The sequence below is a fragment of the Camelus dromedarius genome, chromosome 14 (assembly GCF_036321535.1).
Source record: "Camelus dromedarius isolate mCamDro1 chromosome 14, mCamDro1.pat, whole genome shotgun sequence".
In the NCBI taxonomy this organism is placed as follows: Eukaryota; Metazoa; Chordata; class Mammalia; order Artiodactyla; family Camelidae; genus Camelus; species Camelus dromedarius.
In genome coordinates, this window is record NC_087449.1 from 65,889,728 (window position 1) to 65,917,363 (window position 27,636).

General features: G+C 42.6%; 1 protein-coding gene across 1 annotated transcript; it reads right to left on the minus strand.

Moving 5' to 3' along the window:
- Positions 1-439: 439 nt before the first annotated feature.
- Positions 440-27,248, minus strand: PER3 (period circadian regulator 3; the record flags this gene model as incomplete). Its single annotated transcript, XM_064493328.1, is given in 20 exon segments — positions 440-5,545; positions 6,106-6,177; positions 6,179-6,253; positions 14,889-14,937; positions 14,940-15,026; positions 15,029-15,217; positions 15,220-15,373; positions 15,376-15,547; positions 15,778-15,849; positions 16,110-16,205; positions 16,207-16,257; positions 16,259-16,408; positions 19,815-19,945; positions 20,216-20,264; positions 20,266-20,313; positions 20,750-20,882; positions 24,123-24,249; positions 24,695-24,763; positions 26,212-26,317; positions 27,061-27,248. Coding segments are annotated over 20 exon segments (2,229 nt in total), but the record flags the coding sequence as incomplete, so codon positions are not given.
- Between the last annotated feature and the right edge of the window lie 388 nt (positions 27,249-27,636).

Genomic DNA, 27,636 nt, shown 5'->3' on the forward strand with positions numbered 1-27,636 from the left:
TGTTCTACACGTATGTCCACATCACCGCAGCTTAGCCGTCACGGAGCGTGGAGCCCGAGGTCCCCGGAGCTCTGCGCGGCTTCCAGCATGGACCACGCACGCGGGAGAGCTGCGCTTCCAACGAGAAACCCCAACTCCCCTTCTTAGCTCCGCTGCCAAGCACTCCACCTCGCCTCTCTGGAGGAACGAAGTGTCAGATCTGCACCAAACAGCCACAGGATTGGAACTGATCTTGTCAACAGACATCCAAAATCTCTTTAGAGCAGAGGTTAGATGCATCTTTCCTTTGCCTTATCTAAGACATCAAGAACAAATCTGGAGGGGTGTGTGTAGCTCAGTGCTAGGGTGTGTACTAAGCAGGCACGAGGGCCTGGGTTCCATCCTCAGCACCTCTGCTAAAAAAAAGTAATAATAAAACCTAATTATCTTAACCCCTCAAAAAAAAAACCTTGAAGCACAGATGCGTCATCTCGGGAACAGGTTGACAGCACACGAGCTAAGAGGATGCTGCGGCATGTCTCACTGCGGAAGTTAAACTGATACCAGGTCTCCGACTTGATCTCTGGCACCACACACGACAGCAGAAAGGGTTAAGGTGGGGTTCCAACGCAGTACAGTCCCAATCCCGCCCTCGTTTTACTGACATTAGGCGACTGCTCGTATGGACGGGGCTCTGGGGTCAGGTCACCGTGTCCACTCCCTGCTCCCGCACAGCTGAGCCCTCGGCCAGGCCATTCGACCCCCTCCAGCCCCGTGTCCTTCTCCATAAAATGCGGGCAGTGCCACTGCTCACTTCGTGGGTGACTGTGAGCCAACACTGAAGGAGACGGCGGCACTGGACAGTCCCTGCTGGAGGGGTCCACCCTCAGTCGACACTCAGCTGTCCTCCCTTCCCGTGCTGTGGTTTTGTCCCAGGAAGTGCCAACGGTGTGGCAGGTGTAGCGCTGAATCGGTCCTGCTGGCTTCAGGACCCCGTTCCGCGCTTTCATTCTGAGCGTCTCTTGTAGGTGCACGCTACAGAATCTGAAACTCTCATAACTCAATTTCATAAGTTAGGAATTAAAAATAGTGTTAAAAAATACCTATGTATGTTCAGAACCCATAAGCCCCCCTGCCAGTGCTGAGGGAAGACACCACCAGGGAGGGAAGCTGGAAAGGCCGTGTGCTCAGCAGGAGCTTGGGCACAGTGACAACGCAGAGTGACTCTAACCTGAGCACCTTTCTGTGTATGTCAATCTCAGCAAATATTTCTAAATGGTATAAAATATGCATTCAGGGCAAAGGTTTGTTGACTCACTGCAAGAAAATTTCTCAAGTTTTACATGCACACTGTTTATTGTTTTTGCTTAAAAACACACCAGATTAAAATAGTAATAACCATTAAAAACAAGTACATTCACACAGTTAATTATCAATTCAGTTGAAACAAAAATTTCAGCTGGGATTAAATTTCCCTTGTGAGTTATAATGAAGTTGCACTTGGTTGTAAAACGGTTCCATCCACACGGCGCTGTTCATAACCCCTGACCTCTTATCCAAGAAAATACAGCCTTTTGGGGTAACATTTATTTCAACACTGAAGCCAATAACATACATTTTTATTATCAACTTCTATAGTCATCAATACAAAGTTGATAAACTTGAACAACAGTTTACAATTGGGTAGAGCCCCCTGGGGGGCAGAGGGCGCCACTGCTAAGCCACCTCCATCCGCCCTTGGTGGTGGAAGCATCCCCGTCCAACCTCTAAAATCACCAGCTCGGCCACTTGCCAGAACAAAAAACTATACATGAGCTTACAGACGGGCTTGCAACAAGCACCGGCTTTAAATCAAGCCTAAGTGTGCGGTAAGGCAAAGAAATAAGCAAAAGTCTCTGAAACAAATATCCACAAAGGATGGAAAGGGGGCTTATGTCGGAGAAGACAGGTTTACAACATGCAGACACAAGCGCAGCAATGCTCTGATGGCTCTGTGTCATTTCTGGTTCACGCAAATTAAAGATGTTATCGCTACAGAAGGTCACACCCAGTACCTCGATGCACAATATCCAGGCTGGTTAATTTTTTTTAATTTGTTTTTTCACCAATGGTAAAAATACCACCCAGCTTGGCCAACCACAACGAGGACTTCAGAGATCACTGAACAATCGAGATGGAGCAGAAGGGGAGAGTTCTCCGCTCTTAAGCCAGGAACGTGTGCACGGAATGCTTAATGCCAGAAGTCCCAGGGAATGTCACGGACAGCACGTGGAAATGGTTCTGACACCTCAACAAGGAATCACCTTTCAGGAAACCACAGTCAGCCCTCCACACCGGCGGTGGGTAAAATCCGAGGACGCAGAAGCCGCAGGTAGAGGACTGACTCGACCACCGTTTTGTGTGAGAGGCCTGAACGCCGTGGAGTTCTGTAACTGCAGGGGGGGGGGGGGCCTGGAACCAACCCCTGTGGACACCGAGCACCGACTGTTCTACTTCAGAAAGTAAATCTGAGCTGCAGGGCTTGAGAACCAGGGTCCGGCAGCATCGTGGGTTAAGAAGGTCGGTTGCCCTTATTATGTTCAGGATGCATTTGATAAAAAGCTATAAAACTTGAAAGGAAGAAGTGTTTTCCTGGAACGAAACCCAGAAAAACACAACGACAACAATAAAAGTCAGCCAGTTCGCTGCACATTACGTGAAAAAGGAAGGGCTCCGCAGCCCGCACCTCCTCCCCTTCCCTGTCCTGATCTGCACAGACGTGAACTGCGCCTCCTTCCAAGTCTGAGGAGGAATCAGCCCTCCTCAAGGAGAGGGCGCTCACGCGCCACGTCAACAACCCACTCACTTTTATTTTTAACCCACTCACCTCTTAAAAGACACAGCTGTCACAGGCTTAGGAAGCCCTGATTAACAGCAGGCTCTGGATCCCCCTGGGCTAGGGGCCTCCCCAGGACCCCTTCCCCAGCCCCTTGGCAACACTTACCCCCATTTAAGGGCAAACAGAAGGCAGTGCCAATCAGACCTCCGGGAGGCATGAAGAGACCTTCTTTTATGTCAGTTGGGTGGAAAGAAAGAGTTAACTGTCAGCTTTGATAAGATGGCATTTAAACACATACCTATATAAGAATATTAATTTTTACATAACTTTTAAAACTTTTCACAATCATTATTTGAAAAGTTAAAGAGATGAGTCAGAAAATGGTTGAGCTAGAAGCTCTTGTTTTTTGGGAGGGAGGTAATTAGGTTTCTTTATGTATTTTTTAATTAATATTTTATTATTTTATTTTTTTTACTGGAGGTGCTGGGGATTGAACCCAGGACCTTGCGAATGCTAAGCACATGCTCTGCTGCTAAGCTATATATATACCCTCGCCCAAAGTTCCTTTGTTTTAACATCATACATGCAAAAGCTAATTCAAACCCTGCAGAGAACAAGCTCATTGTAAGCTGACTGATATGTAAGCTAAGACGTTCAGAATTTCAGTGGAAGGCAGAAAATCAAAAGGAAGAGCACCTTAAGAATAAAGGTCAAAATTCAACCCGAAAAACTAGGAATTTCCAGTATGCCCATGGGCGTTCTATTTTCATACTGGTAACACCAAAGTGACTTGTGTTATGACAAAATTGGAACATGGACCTTAACCGTGGAGGGACGTGTCTCTGTGCAAAGACCAGGTGAGGGCGCTGCGTTTAGGGAGACCGTTAGGAAAAGCACGTGGCCCGCAGGTGGGGCTTCTTCAAGAATCTAGCGGGGGAAAACATGTTCTGCAACAACAGAACAAAACAGACGAGGCCAAGGTTTGGGGCTTTTTCTAGCTATACTTGTAACTACAATTTATTTTGGGTGACACCTGAAATGAAGTTACTGCACACATACCTTGTCAGAGCACATCCAAACGCATCAGAAGACGGTTAAACTAGAAAAAAGAAGTCTATCTGCCAGTTTCAATACATCAGGCAAAAAGAGAAGTAAAAGAGTCTCTGTACAATGTCTGCTTCAGAAAAGTGATGGCTATTAAAAAATCAAGGAGGGAAAACCTTAACATCTAATGAGAACGTCATGGCCAATTAAGACTCGGGGGTTTAGAGAAGTACAGAGAGGCCCAGCCGCCCACAGGTGTGGACACGGGGGCCCGTTCCTCTTCGGAGCCCCTCGCCTGCTGTCTGTCTCCGGCTGGACCCTGACCACAGCGTCCAGCAGCATCACCAACCGCATCTTCGTTTCCACAAGTGACACAGCCCTCCGAAAAGGAACAAGCACAGGCAGGTTATTTCATGTAAAGTCATCTGAAAAGTTCTGAGCTCAGTAAAACGCTGGCCAAGGAACCAACTGCCCCGTTCATTCATGTCTGAGAATACCCGCTGACAGTCCGCTCCCGATGACCGGAAGGTAAGCGACGGCACCTGTTCAAACACCTTTGTGTGCGCTGTTTGGGGCTTCTGCTTCACGCGCTCTTCCCACAGACCCCCTGCTCTGCACGAATCCCACCTCTGGTGCGAACTTTACACACTGAGTTTTCACTCTTTCCAAGCATGCATGTGTATTTACAATGCAACCCTTATACCTCTCCTCCCCCGCCAATCATACGTCAAAGAAGATCTCTCTACTCCTAAACTGCCCCATAACATTCCAACTGGTAGAAGGAAAAAAAAAAAACACACTTGGCATCAAAAAGTCCTGCATTCAGGTCTGATCTGATGAACTGTGTGAACTTACACAGTTGTCCCTCAGTGTCGGCAGGGGGATCAGTTCCAGAACCCCAAGGACACCCAAATCTATGGATGCTCAAGTCCCTCATATAAAAAGACCTGGTACAGTCACCCTTCCGTAGCTGGGGGCCGTGCAGCCTTAGAGCCAATCAACCACAGGCTGACATCTGATCCGCGGTACGGAGGGCTGACCGCACAAAGTATTCAGTATCTGCGTGCCTTCCTTTGCCATGTGTCGGCGAGGCAGGCATAGTAACACCTACCACGGAAGCAGCTGTGAGGGTGAAACTTCAGTGGGATCGTGCAAAGCACAGTTGGCCCTTGGTGTCTGCAGGTTCCACCTCCACAGATTCAACCAACCACAGATCAAAAGTATTTGGGGAAGAACCATTCCAGAAAGTTCTAAAATGCAAAACTTGAGTTTGCCATGCACCAGCAACTACTGACATAGCATGGACGCTGAAATGACAACTATTTAAACAGCATTTACACTGGAGATGATTTAAGGTGCACGGGCGGGGGTGCATAGGTAATATGCAAATACTAACTCCATTTCACGCAAGGGACTTGAGCATCCGTGATTCTGGCATCCGCGAGGCGTCCTGGAACTAACCCCCCGCAGAGGGACGACTGTACACTAAGCACCTAGAACACTACGTGGCACCAAGAACCTCGATCCATGACAGTGGTAAGCACTGTGCTTACTTGGACGTCTACTTCTTTAGGGACAGTCTGGCTCTGAATCCAAGAAGGCACGTTGGCCAGCTCCTCCCTTTGTCCCTGAGAAAACTGTGGCTGCCGCCACCTCATGCTCTCAAGCTTTGCGAGGTCTTCTTTCAGTACAATTTCTTTATCCCTGAAAACAAACAAACAAAGACCTTCCCAGTCTGAATAAGGCACAGGGTTCTTACCATATCTACTAAGAAAAGCACTTCTTTTGGGTTTGTAATACACTTTATGGCTCTTGCTGATATAGGACATACACATTAAACAAAACCAACTCATCTCTTTGTTAAGTTGGTAAAGCTACGCCTCCTTTTCCTGATGGGAAATATCTGCATAGAGTTTTAATGAGGCATATGGAAAAAACAGATTTCCTTTAATTCTTTTATTCTTTTAGAATGAGACAAAAAAAAAAAAAAAAAGTCCAGACTCTGGAACATCTTGTCCCTGTGGGCCATCTTGGAGAGCACGGCCTGTCTTTGTTCCCTTGTTTCGTGACACGTGACGTATCTGTGTAGTTACTACCACCACAACCATTGTTTTAAGAAACACTTGACTTCAAATGAATGAATCTGAAAATACATTTCTCTAAGGATATGTATAAAGATATTAAAAAATCACTTTGTATTTAAAAGTACACTTAAGAAACCATAAGAACGCACATAAAAGTGGGTCTCCCCAGCGCCGTCTCACCCCTCAGGCACCCGATACGTCATGAGAACGCGCTCGGCCGTCTGCTCTGTCATCTTCCAGATGGACTCTTCCAGACTGCTGCCCATTTTGGGGGATTTCAGAAGAATGATCGCTGCTAGCAAAGTATATGGCCAAACCGGCCCTCGTTCTTCAGAGGCTTTGGCAACGAGCCGAGTCTCCTTCACCGCCCAGCCCAGCCGTCACCCCAGGTACCCGCATCCCAGGTCCTTCACCTTCCCCAAATCTCCTTCTCAATCCCCCTGAGCTACCTGCCCCTCAAGGCCACACCTCGTGGCCACCCAGAACTGCTCCATCTCCAAGACCACCACCATCTCAGCTTCCCTTTCTTGTCTGCTTGTTCAGCTGCTCCAATGGCAAGTCAGGAACAGAGCCTCAGCAGTTCTGCTCGGAGCCTACTCTGCACCACCCGAGACTTCTTCTTCCCTCTAATTAATTGTTCAATTGTCAAAATGTCAACTCTGACAAAGCCACTTAGCAACTCCATTCTTATCTAAACCCAAGTAGCCAAAGTCAGAGAGAAAGGCAGATGTGACAGGGTCCATTGGTTCTACGGTAAATTCACCATCACCAAAGGATGTCTGTCTAACCATTTCTATTCAATACTGCGTTGGGGGTCCTAGCCAGTCCAACAAGGCAAGACAAATAAAGGAAGGAAGGAAGAAGTAAAACTATATTCACAGCCAACAAGACTGTCTATGTAGAAAGTCCTAGAGTCTATGAAAGAGTTACTAAAACTAATAAATGAGCTTAGCAAGATTTCAGAATACAAGTTCAAATTACAAAATCTGATTGGCTTTCTGCATGCTAATAACACACCACTGGAAACTGAAATTTTAAAAGGCCGTTTACAACAGCATCAAAAATATGAAACCCTTAGTGATAAATTTAGCAAAGTAAGTATAAGATCTGTACACTGAAAGCGACAAAACATTGCTGAGAAAAATTAAGACCTTCATATACAGAGAAACATACCACACGCCTGCATCAGAAGACTTGTACTGTTAGGATAATAATTCTTCCCAACTTGGACTATAGATTCAACACGATGTCAATCAAAGTCCCAGCAGGCTTTTTTTGCAGAAACTGAAACACTGATTCTACAATTTACTTATTTTTAAATCTTTTTTTTACTGAGCTAACACTGGTTTATAACATGTATAAGTTTCATGTGTACATTGTATTTCCACTTCTGTATACAATACAGCACTCTCACCACCAAAAATTTAGTTTCTGTTACCATACACTTGAGCTCCTTTATGCATTTAGCACCACTGCCCTTCCCTCTGGTAGCTGCTGCTCTATGCTGCTCTATTCTCTGATTATCTTCAGAGTGGTTTTTTTTTTCATGTTTTTGTCTCTTTGTTTTTTATGCTCCACATATGGATGAAATCATAAACTATTTGTCTTTCTCCTTCTGCCTTATTTCACCTAGGATAATACCGTCAAGGGCCATCCACCTTGTTGCAAATGACAAGATTTCGTCTTTTTCATGGCTGAGTATGTATTCCAATGCGCGCACGCAGACACGTATTTACTATGTACACATCCTCTGTATCCATCCACCTGCTGATGGGCACTTAGGTTGTTTCCGTATCTTGATCACTATAAATGTGTGATGAACAGAGGGATGTATGTGTCTTTCTGAATTAATGTTTTCATTTTCTTTGGATAAACACTCAGAAGTGAAGTAGCTGGACCATACAGCAGTTCTATTAATTTTTTGAGGAATCTCCACATTTTCCACAGTGGCAACACCAATTTACATTCCCACCAACAGCCTGTGAAGGTTTTCTTTTCTCCACATCCTTGTGAATATTTGCTATTTCTTGACTTTTTGATAATAGCCATTCTAACAGGTATGAAGCGATAATCTCATGGTGGTTTTGATTTGCAGTTCCCATTAATTAGTGATGTTAAATATTTTTTCATGTGTTTGTTGGCCAACCATATACCTTCTCTGAAAAATGGTCTATTCAGCTCCTCTGCCCACTTTTTTAATCATCGGAGGTATGTTCCTTCTATCCTCATTTAATAGAGTTTTTACCATAAAAAGATGTTGAATCTTGTCAAACACTTTATCTGCATCTATTGAGATGATCATATGATCTTTCCCCTTCATTCTGTTAACATTGTTTCACATAGATTTGTGGATTGTTTCACACTGATTGATCTGTGGATGTTGAACCATCCTTGTATCAATGGAATAAACCCCACTTGATCATGATGTATGATCCTTTAAAGGTATTTGTTATTATTTTTTGAGAATTTTTGCACTTACGTTCATCAGAGATATTGGCCAGTAATTTTTTTTTCTTTCTTTTTTTGTTAACCTTGTCTGATTTTGGCATCAGGGTAATGATGGCCTTGTAAAATGAGTTGGAAAGTGTTTTCCCCCATTCAGTTTTTTGAAAGAGTTTGAAAAGTATAGTTATTAAACCTTCTTCGAATGTTTGGTAGAATTCACCTGTGAAGCTGTGTGGTCCTGGACTTTCGTTCTGGGGAAGGTTTTGATTACTGCTTCATTCTCTCTACTAGTGACTGGTCTAATCAGATTTTCTATTTCTTCATGATTCAGTCTTAGTAGGCTGTGTGTGATTCTAAGAATCTGTCTACTTCTTCTGGGTTGTCCAGGTAGTTGGTATATGGCTGTTCATAATATTCTAATTCTTTGTATTTCTGTGGTATCATGTTATTTCCCCTATTTTGTTTCTGGTTTTATTTATCAGAGCTCTGTCTTCCTCTTACTCAATGAGTCTCGCTGAAGGTCTGTCAATTTTGTTCATCTTTTCTAAGAACCAGCTCTTAGTTTCATTGATGTTATCTACTGTCTTATTAGCCTCTATTTCCTTTACTCCCACTCTGATCTCTCTTACATCCTTCTTTCAACTGACTTTGGGCTTCATTTGTTCTTCCTTTCCTAGCTCCTTTAGGTGTAAAATTAGACTCACATTTTTCTTGTTTCTTGAGGCAGGCCTTGACTGCTACAATCGTTCCCCTTACTGTTTTTCTGCATCCCATAGATTCTGATGTCGTATTTTCATTTTCATTTGTCTTCAGGTATTTTTTAATTTTTCCTTTGATTTCTTCATTGACTCAGTATTTGTTCAGTAGCATGTTGTTCAGTCTCCACATATTTGTGAGTTTTCCAGCTTTCTTCCCATAGTTGATTTCTAGTTTCACATCACTGTGATCAGAAAACAATGCATGATATGGTTTCCATTTTCTTCAATGCACTGAGGCTTGTTTTGTGCCCCAACATATGATCTATCCCTGAGAAAGTTCTATATGAGCTTGAGAATGTGTATTCTGTTGCATCTGAATAGACTGTTGTGTACAAATCTATCAATCCATCTGGTCTAACATTTCATTTAAGGCCACTGTTTCCTTGCTGACTGTCTGGATGATCTATTCACTGATGTAAGTGAAGTTTTAAAGTCCCCTACTATCATTGTGTTGCCACAAATTTCTCTTTTTAGGTCTGTTAATAATTGCTTTATGTATTTTAGTTCTCCTATGCTAGGTGAATATATATTAATAACTATTATGTCTCCCTAATGTCTTGTCCCCCTTTATCATTATATAATGTCCATTTTTGTCTCTTCTTACCTTATTTGGCTTGAAGTCCATTTTGTCTCATAGAAGCATGGCTATACCACTCTTTCTGGTTACCATTTGCTTAGAGCATCGTCTTCAATCCTTTCTTTGAGTCTTATGTCTATTGAGCTGAGCTGAGTCTCCTGGAGGCAGCATGTAGTTGGGTCTTGTTTTGTAATCCAGCCAGCCACTCTGCGTCTTTTACCAGTCAGCGAATTCGTTTATACTTAGGGTGATCCTTGGCAAATGAGGACTTAATACTGCCTTTTTGTCTTTTGTTTTCTGGTTGCTCTATTTCTCCACTGTTTCTTTTTCCTTGTGTTTCTGTCTGCCATTTTGGTTTGGTGGTTTTCTATGATGTTTTCTCAAGTTTCCTCTTTTTTTTTTTTTTTTTTTTTGTATTTCATGTCTCTGCTCTAGATTAAAGTTTGGTGGTTCCCATGAGTTTATATCAAGTATCTCATAGATAAAATCGTTCTTTTATGATGATAGCATCTTATCTTCACTTACCTATGCAAGTTCTGTTCTCTTCCTCTCCCCCCACCTTTTGTTTTGTCTCAAATTATCTCATTTTATGTTGTGAGTTTGCTACTGAATTGAAGTAGCTATTGTTATTCTACTGCTTTCCTTCCCTTCAATGTTTATGCTATAATAATGTGTTTACAAACCTATTCTGATTGAGTTGTGATTCTCTGATTCTGTCTGTCACAACCAATTCAAAGTTTTGTGTGCTTCTGCCTTTTTGTTTCTGGTAGAAGAGCTCCTTCCAACATTTCTTGTTAAGACAGGTCTAGTGTTGATGAACTCCCTCAGCTTTTTTTTGTCCAAGAAAGCCTTTATTTCTCCTTCATTTCTCAATGATAATTTTACTGGATAGAGTATTTCTGGCTGACAGTTTTTATCTTTGAGTATTTTGAGAATGTCATCCCACTCTTTCCTTGTCTGTAGAGTTCCTGTTGAGACATCTATGGATAGCATAATGAGGGTTTCTTTGTAGGTTACCATCCTTTTTCCCCTGGCTGTTGTTAAAATTCTTTGTCATTTACTCTTGACAGATTTAATACAGTGTGACTTGGAGAAGGCCTTTTTGCCTTAAGGTAATTAGGTGTTCTCTTAGTTTCATGAACTTGTGTATCCAAATCCTTCCCCATGTTTGAGAACTTCTTAGCTATTATTTCTTTATATTCTCTCATTACCTTTAATCTTTCCCACTTTAACTGCAATGTGCCTTGGCGTGGTCCTCTTTGGGTTGATCCTGTTTGGGACTCTCTGTTTTTCCTGGACTTGGATATGTTTCCTTTCCCAAGTTAGGGGTATTTTCAGCTATTATATCTTCAGATATGTTCTCTGCCCCTTTCTCTCTCCCTTCATTTTCTGGGACCCCTATAATGCAAACGTTAGTATGCTTGATATTGTCCCAGCTGTCTCAAACTGTCTTCACATCTTTTACTCCTTTTTCTGTTCTTCTCCAGTGATTTTTAGACTCCATCTTCCAGCTCACTGGCCCATTCCTCTGTATCACTGAGTCCACTGCTGACTCCTCGTGCATATCTCATTCCAGTTATTGTATGCCTCGTCTCTGTTTGGTTGAACTTTGTATTTTCTAACTCTTTTAAAAATATTTTAACCTCTATCCCTGTTCATCCAATATTCTCCCAAGTTCTTTGATCATCTTTATGATCACTACCTTGAACTCTTTCTTGGGTAGATTGCCTACCTCCACATCACTCAGTTCTTCTGGGGTTTAATCTTGTTTCTTCATTGGGAACATCTTCCTCTATCCCCTAATTTTGCCCAACTTGCTGTTTTTATTTCTATGTACCTGGTAGGTTGGTGACATTTCCCAACCCTGGAGAAGTGGCTGCTGCGAGAGCACACTCCCTTCTGGTCACTAAGGCTGTATGCTCCAGGGGTGCCCCATGTGGGCTGTGGGGTCCTCCTGCTGCGGCAGACTGACCACGTGGGAGGTCTGATAGGCTTGGCAGGACCCCTAGTCTGGTTGGTTGTCAGGCCTGCCTTTTGTGGAGGCTGCAGGCTGCCGCTTGGCAGGGTGGATCACAAGGTGGCTGGCTGCAGAACCTGGGGGCCCGGGGTCAGGGCTGGCCCACTGGTGGGTGGATATTCTCCCATTTGTGGGTCACCCACCCGGGGGTGCGGGTGGTGGCTACACTGTGGACTCTGCCCCTCCTACTGGTCTCATGATTCCTTCTTTGTTGTCTCTGGTTGTAGAAGATCTTTTGTGGTCGTTTCTGGCCTTTTTCACCGATAGATATTCTGTCTGTAAACAGCTGTAATTCTGGTGTGCCTGTGAAAGGAGGTGAGTTCACACCATATATAAAAATTAACTAAAAGTGGATCACAGACTTAGCTAGAAAAGCTTAACCTCTAAAATTTCTAAGAGAAAATGGGAGACCATCTTAGCGACTTCTAGTTAGGCAAGTATTTCTTTAAAAAGTACAATCTATAAAAGAAAAAAATTGAGAAACTGAACTTCATCAAAATGTAAAAACATTTGCTCCTCAAAAAGTAGCCAAAAATAAAAAGATAAAATAAAAAGGTGAGACACACAGAGGCCAGAAATTTTTGCAAGACAAATATCTGATAACAGACTTGTATCCAGAATATACAGAGAACTCTTACAACTCAAGAAGAAAACTAACACCGCCACACCCCCCCAAAAAACGGGCAACAGATGTGAACACACACAGATGGCAAATAAGTACCTGAGAAGATAGTCAACACCATTCATCAATAGTCAAATGAAAAGTAAAACCACAATGAGGTATCACTACGTATCCACTGGAATAGCTAAAACTAAATGGTGGACAACACCGTGTTGGCCAGGGAGTGTTGCAAATCGGAGCTCTCATATGTTGCTGACAGGAAGGCAAACGGTACAGCCACTTTGGAAAACAGTTTGGCAATTCCTTACAAAGTTAGTCATATACCTACCACGTGACTTAGCAATTTCATTCCCAGTATTTACCCGAGAAGAATGAGAACATATGTTCACAGACTCCCACTCAAGTGTTCACAGCAGCATTATCCATAATATCCCCAAACTGGACACAACCAAATAACCATCAGCTGATGAATGGATAACGTAATTCCATTCAGCAATGAAAGGGAAAAAACTGTTGATACACACAATAAGGATGAATCTCACCACCACTATGCTAACTCAAAGGATCCTGACCCGAAGACTGCACGCTGGGTGATTAATTTCTATGAAATGACAGACAGAGCAGCAGTAAAGTGACAGCCAGCAGCTCAGCGCCTGCCGGGAGTGAGGACCAGGGCGAAGACTGACGGCAAAGGGTCACGGAAGAGCGCTTCTGGGTGACAGAAATGTTCTACATGGTGGCTGTGGTGGCGGTTATGCTGATGTATATGTTTGTCAGAATACTTGTTTTTACACCTAAATTTGGTGAATTTATTGTATGCAAACATGCCCCAAGAGAGCTTACAAGAAGGAAGAAACACTTTACTTCCACACCAGTGCCCAAGCCAGACAGCCCACTGTGCCTGATCTCCTGACAACAGAGTTTGAAGGATCTGTCATTTCAAGCCACTAACTGCTGGCGCAGAACCAGTCCCAGGTGGAGACGCCCAGTGAGGTGACACTGTGGACAGTTCGCTGGCAGTAAAATGATTGTTCTTATTCCCACTGTTGCCTCCAACACACTGCGAGGAAGTCAGGACCCGAGACGAGACTTGAACATCTCAAGCATCATGTTACAAAATCACTGGCAGCTCTTCAAATTCACACATTAAACAGGGGAAAAATAAAAGCATGTATATAACTAAGAAGGAAAACATTTTCAAGTGAGAGGGGATGGCTCAAGCGGCAGAGGGCGTGCTTAGCATGCAGGGGTCCTGGGTTCAAGCCCCAGTACGTCCTCCGGAAATAGACTTAATTACCTTACCCACCTCGCCAAAAAAATAAAACAAATGAAATAAAAAACATTTTCAGCCTTTCCCCAACAAGCAGTCAAAGCTCCTCTGTCCATAACATTGAAGACACTACTGCTTTTTGAGCACCCACTACATTCCAAGAATCAGAGGTACCTGCCCTATCATTACTTTTTGTCACTCAAAATACATGTATTGAATATTCCCAGCACTGTTCAAAACACTAGTAATATAATACTGAACAAAACAATGTCCCAGCTGCCCTGAGCTTACACTGCATGGGGAGGACTGTGTAAATACTGCGTAAATTAATCCGCAGAGAAAGCTACGAGGTATTAACCGTTTCATTCTTCAAATAAGGACACAAAGGCGAAGAAGGCACGTAACTCGTCCACGCTAACCCACCTAACAGGGCACGGAGCCGGGCCTGGAAGCCAGGCCTGATTCCACGGCCCAGGCTTCGTATTAGGTTTCGAGCAAGTGTACTAACATCAAGCTTTCAAAACTGAGCATATTTTCTTGATCTGGGTCATCACACTTTGAACACTGGTTAAAAATGGGTATCATACTTTGAAGGGAAGACTGAAGAGGAGCTGTGTAAATATTCGCCCGTGTCTTGGATCCTGTACCTAAATATAGGAAAGTTTTATCCCAAAGTTCAACCTGACAAACAAATCTGAGAATGCCTTTTAAGGTAAAGACATGAAAAGTTAAAGGAAAGTGATCAAAAAGTTTTCATTTTAAAAAATGACATGTGTAAGTGCAAATCTACACACCGCCTACTTCACTGATGAGTAATGACAGAGAGCGACTCCTACCCCGAGCATACACCTCTGCTGTCCTGCCACTGCGCCCGAAAAAGTAAAACTGCCCGATTCAGGTCTTGTCAGTATGGCTTGTTCCTGACCAACTAGACCATGACCCCAGCTGTAAGCAAGAGAATGCATTTCACAGGCACGTTTCATACCTGGATATCACATTTCAAGGCAGTGGGGAGACCCCCGTTCACGCTTTGGGAAAACGTCACAAAGTATCTAAGAACTCGGGACATAGCGGATTCTTTCACTCCAGCTTTTTAAGTGGAGTCAGGAGGATACGGTGCATGTTTCTGGAGAACAAAGTCTCAACTCAGCTGTAATGCAGATTGCCCACCGAGGCCATCAGTGCTGAGCCCCAGTGCAAAAACCGTAATTTTAACAAAAAGATGCCTATTTATTTTCCCACCCGTGTGTTGAAAGTCAGCATCACTTACATACTCGGCTTCTGGGCGGAGACCCCTTCTCATCTGCTCCGAGGAGTCACAGCACTGGGCACGTCTTCCGGCAGCAAGCTTAGCAGCAGCGGAGAGCTGCTCCTTGAGTTAATGAACGGGTGGTCCTCACTCTGCGTCTCCCCTTCGCCTCTCCTTCCCTGTGGTTGGTGACTGAAGACGGTGGTTCCAGGGTGGGAGTCATCGCTGATCCTGGGGGTGCTATTTCAGGAGAGTCTGTGGCTCCCCAGAACGGACATGGGGAGAATGATGGTGACAAGAGAGGACAGATGATGGGGTCGTGCAGGAAAATGTTCACCAAAGTGTCTCTGTAAGCAGAGGGAGGGCTGGGAAAGACCGCAAGCCAGTGGACGCAGGCGGCTCAGGCGGACCCTGCAGAGCGGTGACTGAGGTGGCACCTTCCCTCCCCAGAGGGGGCACCGTCGGGCGGGGAGGGGCTGGAACGAGACGCGGGGCCTGGCCGGGAGCGACAGGCCAGAGGCGGGCGGCAAGGAGGAGAGCGAGGGCACCGGGGCCGTGCACTCTGGCCCCCCCCCCCCACCGCGGCGGGGACAGGAGTGGCCCTTGGAGCTCGTGCTCTCCCACGACTCGAGCAGCTTCTTCCGCTTGTTTCCCCTCCTCCTGCAGCCAGCTGGCCTGGGGGCTCAGAGGGAGAGCCTCCTGACAGTCACGGAGCAAAACCCAGGAAAGAAGAGAAAGACGCCATTTATCGGTAATTATGATAGAAAACACCGAAGTCCTCCTGCACAGCGTGGGGAACCATGTCAGATACCTTACGCCAGCCCATACGGAAAGAGAGTCTGAAAAGGAGCATATGTGTGTATGGCTGAGTCACTGCGCTGTGCACCAGGAGCCAACACAGCCTGTAAACTGACTGGACTTCAGTCAAAAACAAGTAGACTACAAGGCAACAGACGTCCGCCAGTAAGCAAGTGGCTACTGCAGGGCTGACAAAAAGCAGCTCAACAAAGACGGGTAAGATCCTGGGTAAAAGCTGTTGCTATTAAATGCATTTATATCAGCATCTCTCAATTACTTCCTCAGAAAATCAGCTTCTCAGATCCAGGGATCTTAGAAGGAGCCCAGATAGCAAATTATCGATATAATTTTATTTCAGCATCTCTCAATCACTTTCTTACAAGCAAAACTCCTCTAGTCTTCACTCCTCGTTGCCCAGTACTTACATATGATCTATAAATTTGAGGACTATGTTGATAAACGGAATATATTTGTGACAGTGTAACTACCGTGAACAGATGAATACTGAGCTTTGTGTCTGCTTTCCTGCTGAAGACAGGAGCGGTGACAGAATCTTGTTCCGGAATTTGTCAGCGTCACTCCGTTCTTCCTTCTGTGTGGGCTGACAGCACAGCACTGTGAGTCCTGCCTGTGCATATAAACTCTTCCGAGGGCGGCGGAGCTGGGTGTGGGCTTAGGGTCCAGGGCTCACAGGCTCGGGTGGCATCCTCTGCTGGAGTCAGTTCTGCGGGAGTGGAAGACGACAGACTTCACTTTAACTCCCACCAACGATTTTGCATTTATTCATTTTCACTAATTTAACTGCCTTTCAATAAACTTTTACAATAATTATAGTAGCTGAACCATAAAAATTTCAATATATTTCAATAGTTAATTTATTAAATTTCAGTAAATTTTTACAATCATTACAATAGCTTCATCAGCCTAGCATATACATTTTTAATTTTTCTGCCTTTCTTCACACCCTTCATACACTTGGATATACATTTTACAGAGTTGTAATACTCAATGCGTATACTTATCTATTTATATCTTGATTTTACTGTAAATATTTTTCTATCTCTATCAGAATTGTTCAAAAAAAATTTTATCTTTGAATTAATTTTTTTAAAATATGTAATCTATACAGGTGGTTCAAAAAGCAACATGTATCAGAGAAAGACATTTAGTAGATTCTCCCCACCCCTGTCCACTATATGCCATTTATTCTCCCCACAGAAAACCACTCCTTTCATTTTCTTATGTATCTGTCTACTTTCTTTTTGCATCTACAAATAAGCATGAATGTAGATTCTTATTCTTCATCTCCACTTTTACCCAAAAGGCATATAATCTTGTATTCTAGCCTGTAATGTTTTTCCCATTTAATAATATCCCTCTCATCAGTACATCACACAGGATTCCATTTCATGGACATACCACAGTTTATTACATACAGTAAGCGTGTGTAGATGGACGCTGAGCTGCTTCTAAAACGTTACTTCTCCCAGGTACATGAGACTTTCCGGAGGACGCTGAGGGGTCCGTCCACTCCCTCTCCCCTGCTGTGGGGATAGAGCTGGCGTCGATGGGCTCGGCCCCACTCCACTCCCGGAAGTGGGCTGTGATTAAGTCAACACAAAGGACGGAGGGCTTCGGATTTTTTCATCTCTCCAGAGAAGCGACTTTTAGCTTTAATTTTCTCTATTGTCTGTTTCCTATTTTGTTGACGCCTGCTTTTCTCTCTGTTATTTCCCTCCTTCTGCCTGGGCTTACTTTGCTTTTTCTGGCTAGCTTCTTAAAGCAGGACTGTAGATGCCCATTTGAGGCTTTTTAATATTAGCATTTCAAGTTATTAATCGTTTCATAAACATCTCACTTTTATTGATTTCTAACTGAATGAACTCTAGCCAGAGTGTGGTTTGTACAACATCAATCATTTCAAACGTGAGACTTACCCAGCGGCCCAACCTGTCTCACGCCTCAGTGACCGCGCCACGCGCACCTGGAAGGGACGTGCACAATGAAGCTGTCGTGTGCTGTGCTCTCTAAGTATCAACCGGGTCAAGGCGGCTCACAGCCTTGGTCAGATCACCTACTTCTTGACTCATTTTTTGCCTAGATGTTTTTTATCATCTGCAGAGAGAGGGTGTTAAATTCTTCAACTCTGATTACATTAAGACTTTTCTTTGACTCTGTCAATTTTGCTTCGTACCTTTGAAGCTCTGTTATGAGTGAACACACACTGATGGCTGTTACATTGTCCCGATGACCTGACTGTTTCGTCTCAATGAAACATCTCTGGCGGGGCTCTGGGTTGAGGTCTGTTATCCGTACAGGCACTCAGCCTTCCTACATTCGTTGTTTGGGTTGTGCATTTTTCCCCATCCAATTCTTCTCAACCCATTTGAGAACTTATATTTAAATTGCACGTTGTAGAGAGCATACAGTTGGGTCTTGATTTATTCTTATCTGTTCTGACAACTTCTGCCTCCTAATTGGGATGTTTAGTCCATTTTATGTAATTACTGATTTAGTTGGATTTAGAGCTATTACTTTATCGGTCTGATAGGCCCCCTGCTTTCTTGTTGTTGTTGCTCTATTCCTCCTTTCCTGCCCTTCTTTTGGATTATTTGAGTATTTTTTAAAATTACATTTTAACTTTTCTCTTGGCTTTTTAGCTAATCTTTGTATCTCACGCTCCATCTTAATCAGACCCTGTTATCGATTCAAAAATATCAGTGATGGCAGTGGTTTCTGGAGACTCACGTCAGTGTCTGATTCCCTGCTCCACCGCTCGCTCCCCGTGTCACTCTGGGCAAGCTGTTACATAATCTGTTTGTCCCTTAACTGTTCCATTTATGAAATGGAAGAAATAACTTGTAGGAAAATGCATTTGTGGTCATGGTCCTCAGGCCCAACTCACTACTAGAATCAGGCTGTAAACAGCAGGAACACGGACTTTCCAAAGGCCGATGCAGGTCAAGAGCGTCTGGGCTCCGACTCTGCTTCCTCTCCTTCGGAGAGAGATGTGGACCTGCCGCCGCTCAGCTGCTTTGAGAGCAGGAGAAATGGCTATCAGTAAATGTTCCTCATACCTTAAACGAAAGCACACAGATTTTAAGTATAAATCCTTTCAAAACAGCAGTATAAGATCACAGTATACAAAGTATAGTGGCATAGTCAAAAAAAAATAATAAAAGACCTTTCCATATTGGGTGAGACCCAACCTTGCATGGATGGTGTCGGTGACAGCTGCAAGCACACACAGGTATCCAAAGTATTAAAAACAGGTAAAAACTAAAAAAAGCAACTGCTCCTATCCTGAGGGACGAGCTGAATCCCAACAACTCTATCTTTGGCTAATTAGAAGTATAATCTAATTTCACAGCAGTTGTGTCTCTGGATTTTCATACCACCCCAGAGTCCACCAGTCAACACAACACCCTCCACCTCAAAGGTGGTTCTGAGGATGAAATGAATTAATTTGTATGAAGAATTTAACAGCATGGAACATAGTAACAGCCCAACACGTATTCACCTATACACCTCTGAAGACTAGCGAAGCTAAATTAGACATAATCTGAAAATCTGACTGAGCACATTTGTCACCATTTCTTCACTTATCAAATCCTTGTGAATAACGCAGAAGTCAAAGGGATGGGAGAGAGTGAAAAAGGAATAAAAAGAAGACATCAGAATAATTCACTAAATCATTATGTGAAAGGAAGAGTTTCAGATTCATTGTTATCAGACCAGCACAAAAATGTGTACTTACATATGATCCACCTCGTCACAACCACAGTCCAAGTTTGAAACCTTCTTTCAAGGTCAGCAACAAAGTGACCCAAGGTGGTCCCATCAATGACTGCACTAATGCCGGCTAACACTGATCGAGGGTTCACACAGATCACTACCAGGTACCAGGTACCGTTCTAGGTGCCGTGTGTGTGTCAAAAGAGTTGACTGGCAAATGACATGACCAAGAAATACAGTCCAAAACATGTAATCAACATACATATGATATTTCCAAAAATACTTTGACTGAATTAAAGAAAGAAAAAAGTATTTATAATTTAGAAGTCATTACTAAGTAAACGGCATTAATGGCTCGTTTTCTCACAGCGGCACATTTAACACTGAGAATACTTTAAAGCAGAGGGTAACGGGGTACCTGACTTTGGCGGTGGGATGTGAATGATGGAGCCCTGGCTCGTGTCCAGGCTCAGGGCCGCCGTGCTCGAGGTCTGGGGGCTTCAGCGTCTGCAGACCGTCCGTTAGCTGACATTTCTGACGTAGGTACAGCTGGGGACATAAGAGTAACTGACAGTGAAGAGAAAACTTACCGACAGGAAACTCCTATTAAAAAGCCAAACGGCTTACGGGCATTTATAACTGACGAGTTAAAACCTACCGGCCGTAAAGAGGCATTGTGAAACTAGGATTATTTGTGATCACAAGAAAGTAATTTAAGGCAAAAAATCAAAGAGCTGACAGAGGGCGGCTCTGTGCTAATGCTTCTGATCTAGCTGTGAAAGGCGTCCTGTTGCCTGGCAGGGCTCGGCCGTCACCTGCTTTGCGGCTCTGGCTGCCTTCTTCGGAGGACGAGGAAGTTGTCTGAACGGGATACACACTTCCTTTTCAAAGCTGGAAAGCTGCAGCTCTTCAGCTACCTGCGGCAACACAGTTTGGTCCCGTTTTCCCACCTGCCCCCCAACCGTGCCAGCCCCACCTTTCTGCTTTTCTCACGCCACGGCTCTTCGGGATGCTTCACTTTCTCCCTGGGGGATGTCTTCCCTGACCCTCCCAGCCTTCATCACGGGGCTGTTACATGTCCCTCACTATGGTCTTGAACTGATCTTCAAATCTTAATGTTTACGAGCACAGGTCTCGTCAACTACACCATAACTCCTTCAAAGAAAGGATGCACATTTTAACTTTTACATCCCCCAGAATTGTTCAGTTTATTATGAATTGTATATAGTAGATGCCGACTTTTTTATAGTGAAAAATCAAGACAACAGCTATTTTAAAATGATATAAAGGCTCCATGGTGACCATGTATGCTTTTGGAAAAGCTAACATGTTATCAAAACCCGTGTCTCATACCTGAGAATGCTATCAGTACAGTTTATCTGCTGACAGGCTGGGCTGGGCTGATCTTTTCTCAAATCCCCACAAGACTCAGTGTATATACTATTATTTTTCAGTATCTGGAAGGAAGAGAAAGCCTTCTGCTCATCTGAAAGAGAATGAAAGGACGTGTAATTTAAAATATCATACACTTGAGAGCATGTATTTATTCAGCAGAATTAAATCATGGCACTTTAGGATACATACATTCAGTATTAGGTAGCTATTAAAAATGAGCTCAGATCTAAATGCACTGATACATTTGAAAGAGAAAGATCACATAGAGCAATCACATGAATAATTACATTTGTATTTTTCTAAAAACGGACTGGAACAAATGTTTCAGGCAAAGATTATCAAGGAATAAAACCATCCGATGAAAGGTTGATGGGGAATGTTACACTGACACTACCTGTACAACTGGTGGCTTCTGGCATCACTAAAAGGGGGACCAGAACACTGCTTCTTACGTGTTGTGATGGGAAGTGCACAGCACTGCTCGTGTTGAACTGGTGTCCAAGAGAAGTTTCTATGACAACAGAATTGTTCTTTCTCTGTGCTGCCAACAAGGTACCCACTAACACCACACAGACTAACTAAGCACTTGAAGTGTGAATAGAAGTGATTTTCAAATATCAAACCAGCCTTGCATTCCTATGATAAATAGTACTTGGTTGTGATATACTTGTCCTTCTTATACATGGCTGGATTCAATTTGCTAGTATACAATTGAGGATTTGGCAAACTTGTTTCTTTAAAATGTATGCTTATCTTGTTTCAGTATTAGGGTAATAATAAGCTCATAAAATGAGTTTGAAAGTTTCCTTTCCTCTTCAATTTTCTGCAAAAAGATTACGTAGAACTGGTATTATTACTTCTTTAATGTTTGAAAGAATTCTCTAGTGAAACCCTCTGAGCCTGGAGTTTTCTTTTTGGCAGGTTTTTAACTTCAAATTCAGTTTTTATGATAAATATAAGTCCATTCTAGTTACCTATTTTTTCTTCATTGAGTTCTGATAGTTTTTTTCTTTCAAGTGATTGCTTTATTTCTTCCAAGTTGTCAAACTTATGGTCACAGAGTTGTTTGTAGTCCCTTTAACATCTGTTGGGGTCTATCTTCCATTCCCAATACTGGCAATTTTTGTTCCCTTTTTGTTCAGTATAGCTAAAGGTTTGTTAATTTTATTAGCTCTTGATTTCATTAAGTTTTCTCTATTTTCTTCCTTTTTCAAATTCCACTGATATCTGATCTTTATTATTTCTTTCCTTCTGCTTACTTTGGATTTTATTTTCTCTTATTTCTCTAGATTCTTAAGGGGGAAGAGTAGATGACTAATTTGAGACTTTTTTTTTCTTTTTCCTATATAAATGCTGAATGCTCTACATTTCCCTTTAAGCACTGCTTTATCTGCATCCCACAAATTTTATGTTGTCTTTTCAGTTCATTTGATTCAAAATGTTTTTATTTTCTTTGAGAGTTCCTCTTTGATCTGTGGGTTATTTACAGGTGTGTTATTTAAGTTCCAAACGTCTGAGGACTTTCCAGATCCCTTTCTGTTGTTGATTTCTAGTTTAACCCATTAGGTTAGAGAATATACTTTGTATGATTTCCATCCTTTAAAAATTTTAAGGTTGTATTATGGCCCAGAACATGGTCTATCTTGATGGATGTTCCATGTGCCCTTGAAAAAAAAAAACACACATACTATGTTGTTGTTGGTTGGAATGTTCCATGAATGTTAATGATGATAGCTTTGTTTAGGTCTTCTCTATCTTTACTAATTTTCTGTCCACTTGTTTTATCAATTATAGAAAGAGGTGTGCTGCAGTCTCCAGCTATCCCTGTGGATTTGTTTATTTCTCGTTGAAGTTTTTATCAGTTTTTGCTTCATACATGTTGAAGCTCCGATGTCAGATGCATAAATATTTAGGATTGTTACATGTTCTCAGAGAATCAAGCCTCTGTTCTTTACGCAATATATCTCTGAAATGCTGATAATGTCCTTGTTCTAAAGTCTACTGTGTCTGATCTTAATATTTCCAGCTTTCTTTTGATTCCTGTTAGCATGGCATATCTTTTCCAACCTTTTACTTTTAACCTATGTTTTCATTTTCAAAGTGGGTTTTTATAGATAATACATAGCTACATCTTGTTTTTTCATCCAGTTGGACAACTTGAGTCTTTTAACTGGTATACTGGGATCATTCACATTTAATGTGACTGATATCGTTGGATTAAAATGTACCTTGCTAGCTGTTTTCCATTTGTTCCATCTGGGTTTTTTTGTTTGTTTCTTTTTTTCCTCCTTTTCTGCCTCATTTTGGGTTAAGTGTTTTAAATTACAGCTTATTGCCTCTACTGACATTATTCATATTTCTTTAAAAACTTTCTCTAGTAATTATCCTAAAGTTTACAATATATCTTTTTTTTTACAATACACATATTTATGGAATTAGTTTCTATATCCAAATAAAATACTAGTTCAAGAACCATGTAAGGAATTTACAACAGTATTTTCCCAATACCTCACTCCCATCCTTTGCAGTATTTTTACATATGTTATAAACGCAGAATACTATTTTTGCTTTAGACAGTTATCTTTTAGAGTAATAAAAATAAGCAAAAAAAATTATTTTATCTTCATATATCCCATTTCCAGTGTTCCTCATTTCTTCGTATAGATACAAGTTTTACATCTGGCATCATACTCCTTCTACCTTTACAAATTCCTTTAGGATTCTGATAGAACACAACTGCTGGCAATAAATTCCTATAGTTTTTGTTAAAATCTTTTCATCTCCTTTATTTCTGAAAGGTATTTCCCCCTACGTGTATAATTCTGCATTGACAGTTTTTTTTATTTGAAGACTTTACTGTCTTCTAATGTTCATGGTTTCTGAAGAAACGTCTCTTGTAATTCTTATTCTTATCTTTGTCTCTCTGTTTGTAATCTGTCTTTTTTACCTCTGGCTTTCTTCAAGATATTCTCTCTGGTTTTATTTTAGTTTGAATACGATATGCCCAAGTGTGTGGTGTTTTTATTTTGTGATTTTTTTTTTCCCTTTCATCCTTAAGTATTTCTGGATTACCTACTGAGTCAGGCATTGTGCTCGACCCTGAGAATGAAGTTGGAGACAGAGCAGACATTCTCTTTGCCACTGTGACACTCACAGTGTATGGGAGAACGGAAAACACAAAGGCCCGGTGACCATGATTGTTATTATTACTATTACTTTGATCATCAGACACGTTAACCTGCAGGGCAGCGGCCCAGGCTCAGGGCTTCGTGCTCACACAGGCAGAAGAAGGCTGCACCTGCGAGAGGACAGGGCTGCCCTGCCGACTCACCCCCAGGCTGTCCAGTGAGGGTCTCTGTCACATGCCTGTCTGGAGATTTGGTCCTTGACTCGATGTAGAGCTGCTGACTGAGATTCTTGATTTTGTTTACACTGGCACAGACCTGCTGCAAAGTCAACTTAGGGAAAAGAATGATAAAACATGTTTCAAAAATTGTGAGAGTGTAAATTACAAGATACCCAAACAACATATGTGACTTCCGGTTCCCTGAAGACACAAGGACTGACAGCACAGCACTGACTCGGGCTCCCGCTGCCCCGCGGCACCCGGGCACGGACGGTGCTTCACGTCTACCTGTTCACAGCATGCTAATCTCCAGAAAGAACACAATTAGCCCAAATGTCCCCTTCTAGAGGTGATATTCTCTTTTTCTAGACATTTCCCCAAACTAACACGATGAGTGACCGGACCGGGTCTTCAAGTCAATACAAGATACTGAGAAGCCACACGTGTTGGAGGATGGAACCAGCACCGACACACACGGAACACAGCAGGTGCACAGAAGCCCGCCCGCTTGCCGGGGACCTCTGCCCTTCCTCCAGGCCTCATGGAAGAGGCCGCGCTGACCGGCGCTCCTGGGACCCGCTGCTCCCCAGGCTCCCGCAGCCACTGGAAGCATCCACGCGGACCGGCTGCGGGACAGAGGGGCCACTTTAGTCACAGGTGGTGTGGCAGCTGGAGGAGAGGCCCAGCGTCACCGACCTCAGAGCCCACCTAGAATCACCACCAAAGGAAGACAGAAAGGTCTGAACTCCCAACGCAGGCGTGCGAAGGCTGTTCCTTTAACCCTGCTGCTGACGTGAAAGGCATTCCTCTCTCGTTTCAGTAATTCTCAAGGGCACAGCCTGCTTTTCTAGTCTAGGTGGGTATTTCTAGAACAGCACATTTTTAAAAAAGCCACTGTACATAAATTTAACAAAACATGAAAATAAACTCTACCTCTTCATGCCGAGTTTAGAACAGACAGAACAAATTAAATATATTCCCTACTTTCCCCCGAGAACGCGACAGGTATTTTTTGAACCCTAGAGATTTTATGAAAGACATTTTGAAAACTACTGGCCAACACTTTTCCCTGTGACACCATCAGTAAATACTTAACAAGTTTACTGACTGAATCTCTTGGAGAAATCATTTTGGCATTTGTTTTCGACAGGTGGTTTTTCCTGCTTCTGCCTTATAATAACCAGACATGCTGAGACCTGCCACCCCGTTCCGTTTTTAAAATTGGAATTATCTTAAAACTACCGAAGCCAAAACACTTGTATTTGGAATGCAAGGAGGATTCTCTCATTTAGAAATAGCTTCTCTGTCCTCCTTGGTTAACTTTATTTCTAGGTATTGTTTTTGGTGCAATGGAAATGTTTATGCCAGTTACAAAATTCTGATTTTTGAAGTGAAAAAAAAAAGTGAATGAAGGGCCGTAAATGGCAAAATAGGTTTCTTTCTTATGAGTTTTATTCCATTACATATATACGCTGCATCTGCTTCATCCATTCATCCACTGATGTGCCTTTAGGATGCTTCCATATCTTGGCAATTATAAATAATTTTGCTGCTAATAGTGGGGTGTATACATTTTTTTGAATTCTTATTTTGTGTTTGGCTTTATTCCTTTGATAACTATGTAAGTTTAAAAAGCTAAAGCTCTAAATGTTCTTAGAAACAATGAACAGTACATATATGTAAATTAAAAAAAATAAGTGTAGTATATCGTGTATATGTATTTACATGCAATATATTGTTTATGTACAGTCAAACTGTAACAATTCTACCTAATAAAACTGAAAAATGAAAAAAAAAAAGTAACTTCTCTGTCTTACTGCTTCCTGTGACTCAGTTTGTTGTCTTAACATGGGTTCTTACAAAAATTTTCTTTGTATTTAACACAGAAAAAAGAACACAGGATTAATGAAACTTAATTTAAAATAAAGAGAAGAAGACAAAAATTCCTGGAGTGCAGAAGGTAAAGATTTCTCTCTCCTCACAGTTTAGTTTTGTGAAGTGACTTTACTAGGACTGAATGTTAAAACACAATTATGGGCATTTTGTGTTTGTTTTTAAAAACCTCTCACTTTACCTGCAAGAGAAGTTTCTGAATTTGTTCTTGCAATTCTGTTACGTCTTTGTCATTACGGTTCATCTTTTTTATTCTGGTGGCAAACACATCCTCCTTCAGTGGGTTCCTACAAAATGCCACGTGGAAGACTGAGTCAAGCAATTTAAAATCCATTTACAATGAAGTTCAAAGTGCTTTTTAATAGAATATTCAAACAATAAACCTATGTTTTCATGAAGCAACTCATCAACTCCAGATACAAAAAAAAAAACTAAGTGCAAATGCTCTTCAGGGAGGCCGAGGGGGTCTGAAGAAACAGATGTCAGCGGGCGACTTTGGTTTCTGTGTGGCTCTAATCTTCTCCAGTTGTCTCAGCACTAGATTTGGATAAACTTAAAATCAGTGACACGGGACCTCCTTAGCTGCTAAAATAGCCTCAACAACCACTGGTCCCAGAATTTCACGTTAGCTGAGGAGCTACTGTTAACGAGAAATTTTAAGACCTTAAGTTTGCCAAACAACACTTAATGCTTAATGTACCTGATCACTCGAGAGAGTGAACTTCATAAACATGATGCTGCGACCCACCCCAGAGGTGAAAATGTGGCTGTCACAGCACCCCCAATTCCAGAGCATCTGACACCGACCCCCTGAACGCAGTGACAGGCAGGCGCGTGTACAGAAAGGGTGGCAAGGAGAGGACGCTGACATTTATATAGGACCCTCTACGTGATAGCGATCTAACATACGTCAGGAATAACTGACGTTTCCTAAACCCTGTCCTTTGTTTAGTTCACATGTCAACTGACTCAAAGGGGAGTCAATGGGCTGGAAAAAAGATTTTTTTAGGCAACATGAGAGCTGACGGACTCACGTGCGAAATTCACGCTGGCGATGATGACGGAGACCTCCTGGCCCCAGGGGCTCACGAGGCTGGACCAGCTGGAAACCAGTATGAGGTAATCTCCGTTCTGAGAACAGAAACTCACGGGGGAGTGTGCGAAGGGAGGGTGGCCTGCGTACTTCAAGACCGTGTGAAATGATAAGACAAAGTCAGAATTTATTTAACACAGACATTTATTATGAGCATCCGTTTTTAGGCATGTATTTTTAAATGTTTCAGAAGGTCAAAATAGGAAAAAAAAACTGTTTTTCAAGTTTCAATACATTGCTCACCTGGTTAAAGGTTAAGCTCTCATGATTTAAGCTCTAGTAAGAAATGAAATGAAAAAAAATTTTAAAAACCAATGAAAAAAATTTACTCTTAGCAAGAAGTCAGTCCTCACCTTTCTGGTGTCTGGCAACCATCAGAGATTGATCCTCTGGGTGCAGATACGTCAGGACGGACGTTCCAATCAGGTCCTGAGGGAGGTGCCCCAGCAGAGGCACTGCCCTGAGCGGGGACACAGCACAGGCAACGTGTCACACGCCTTGAGTGGTTGTCAC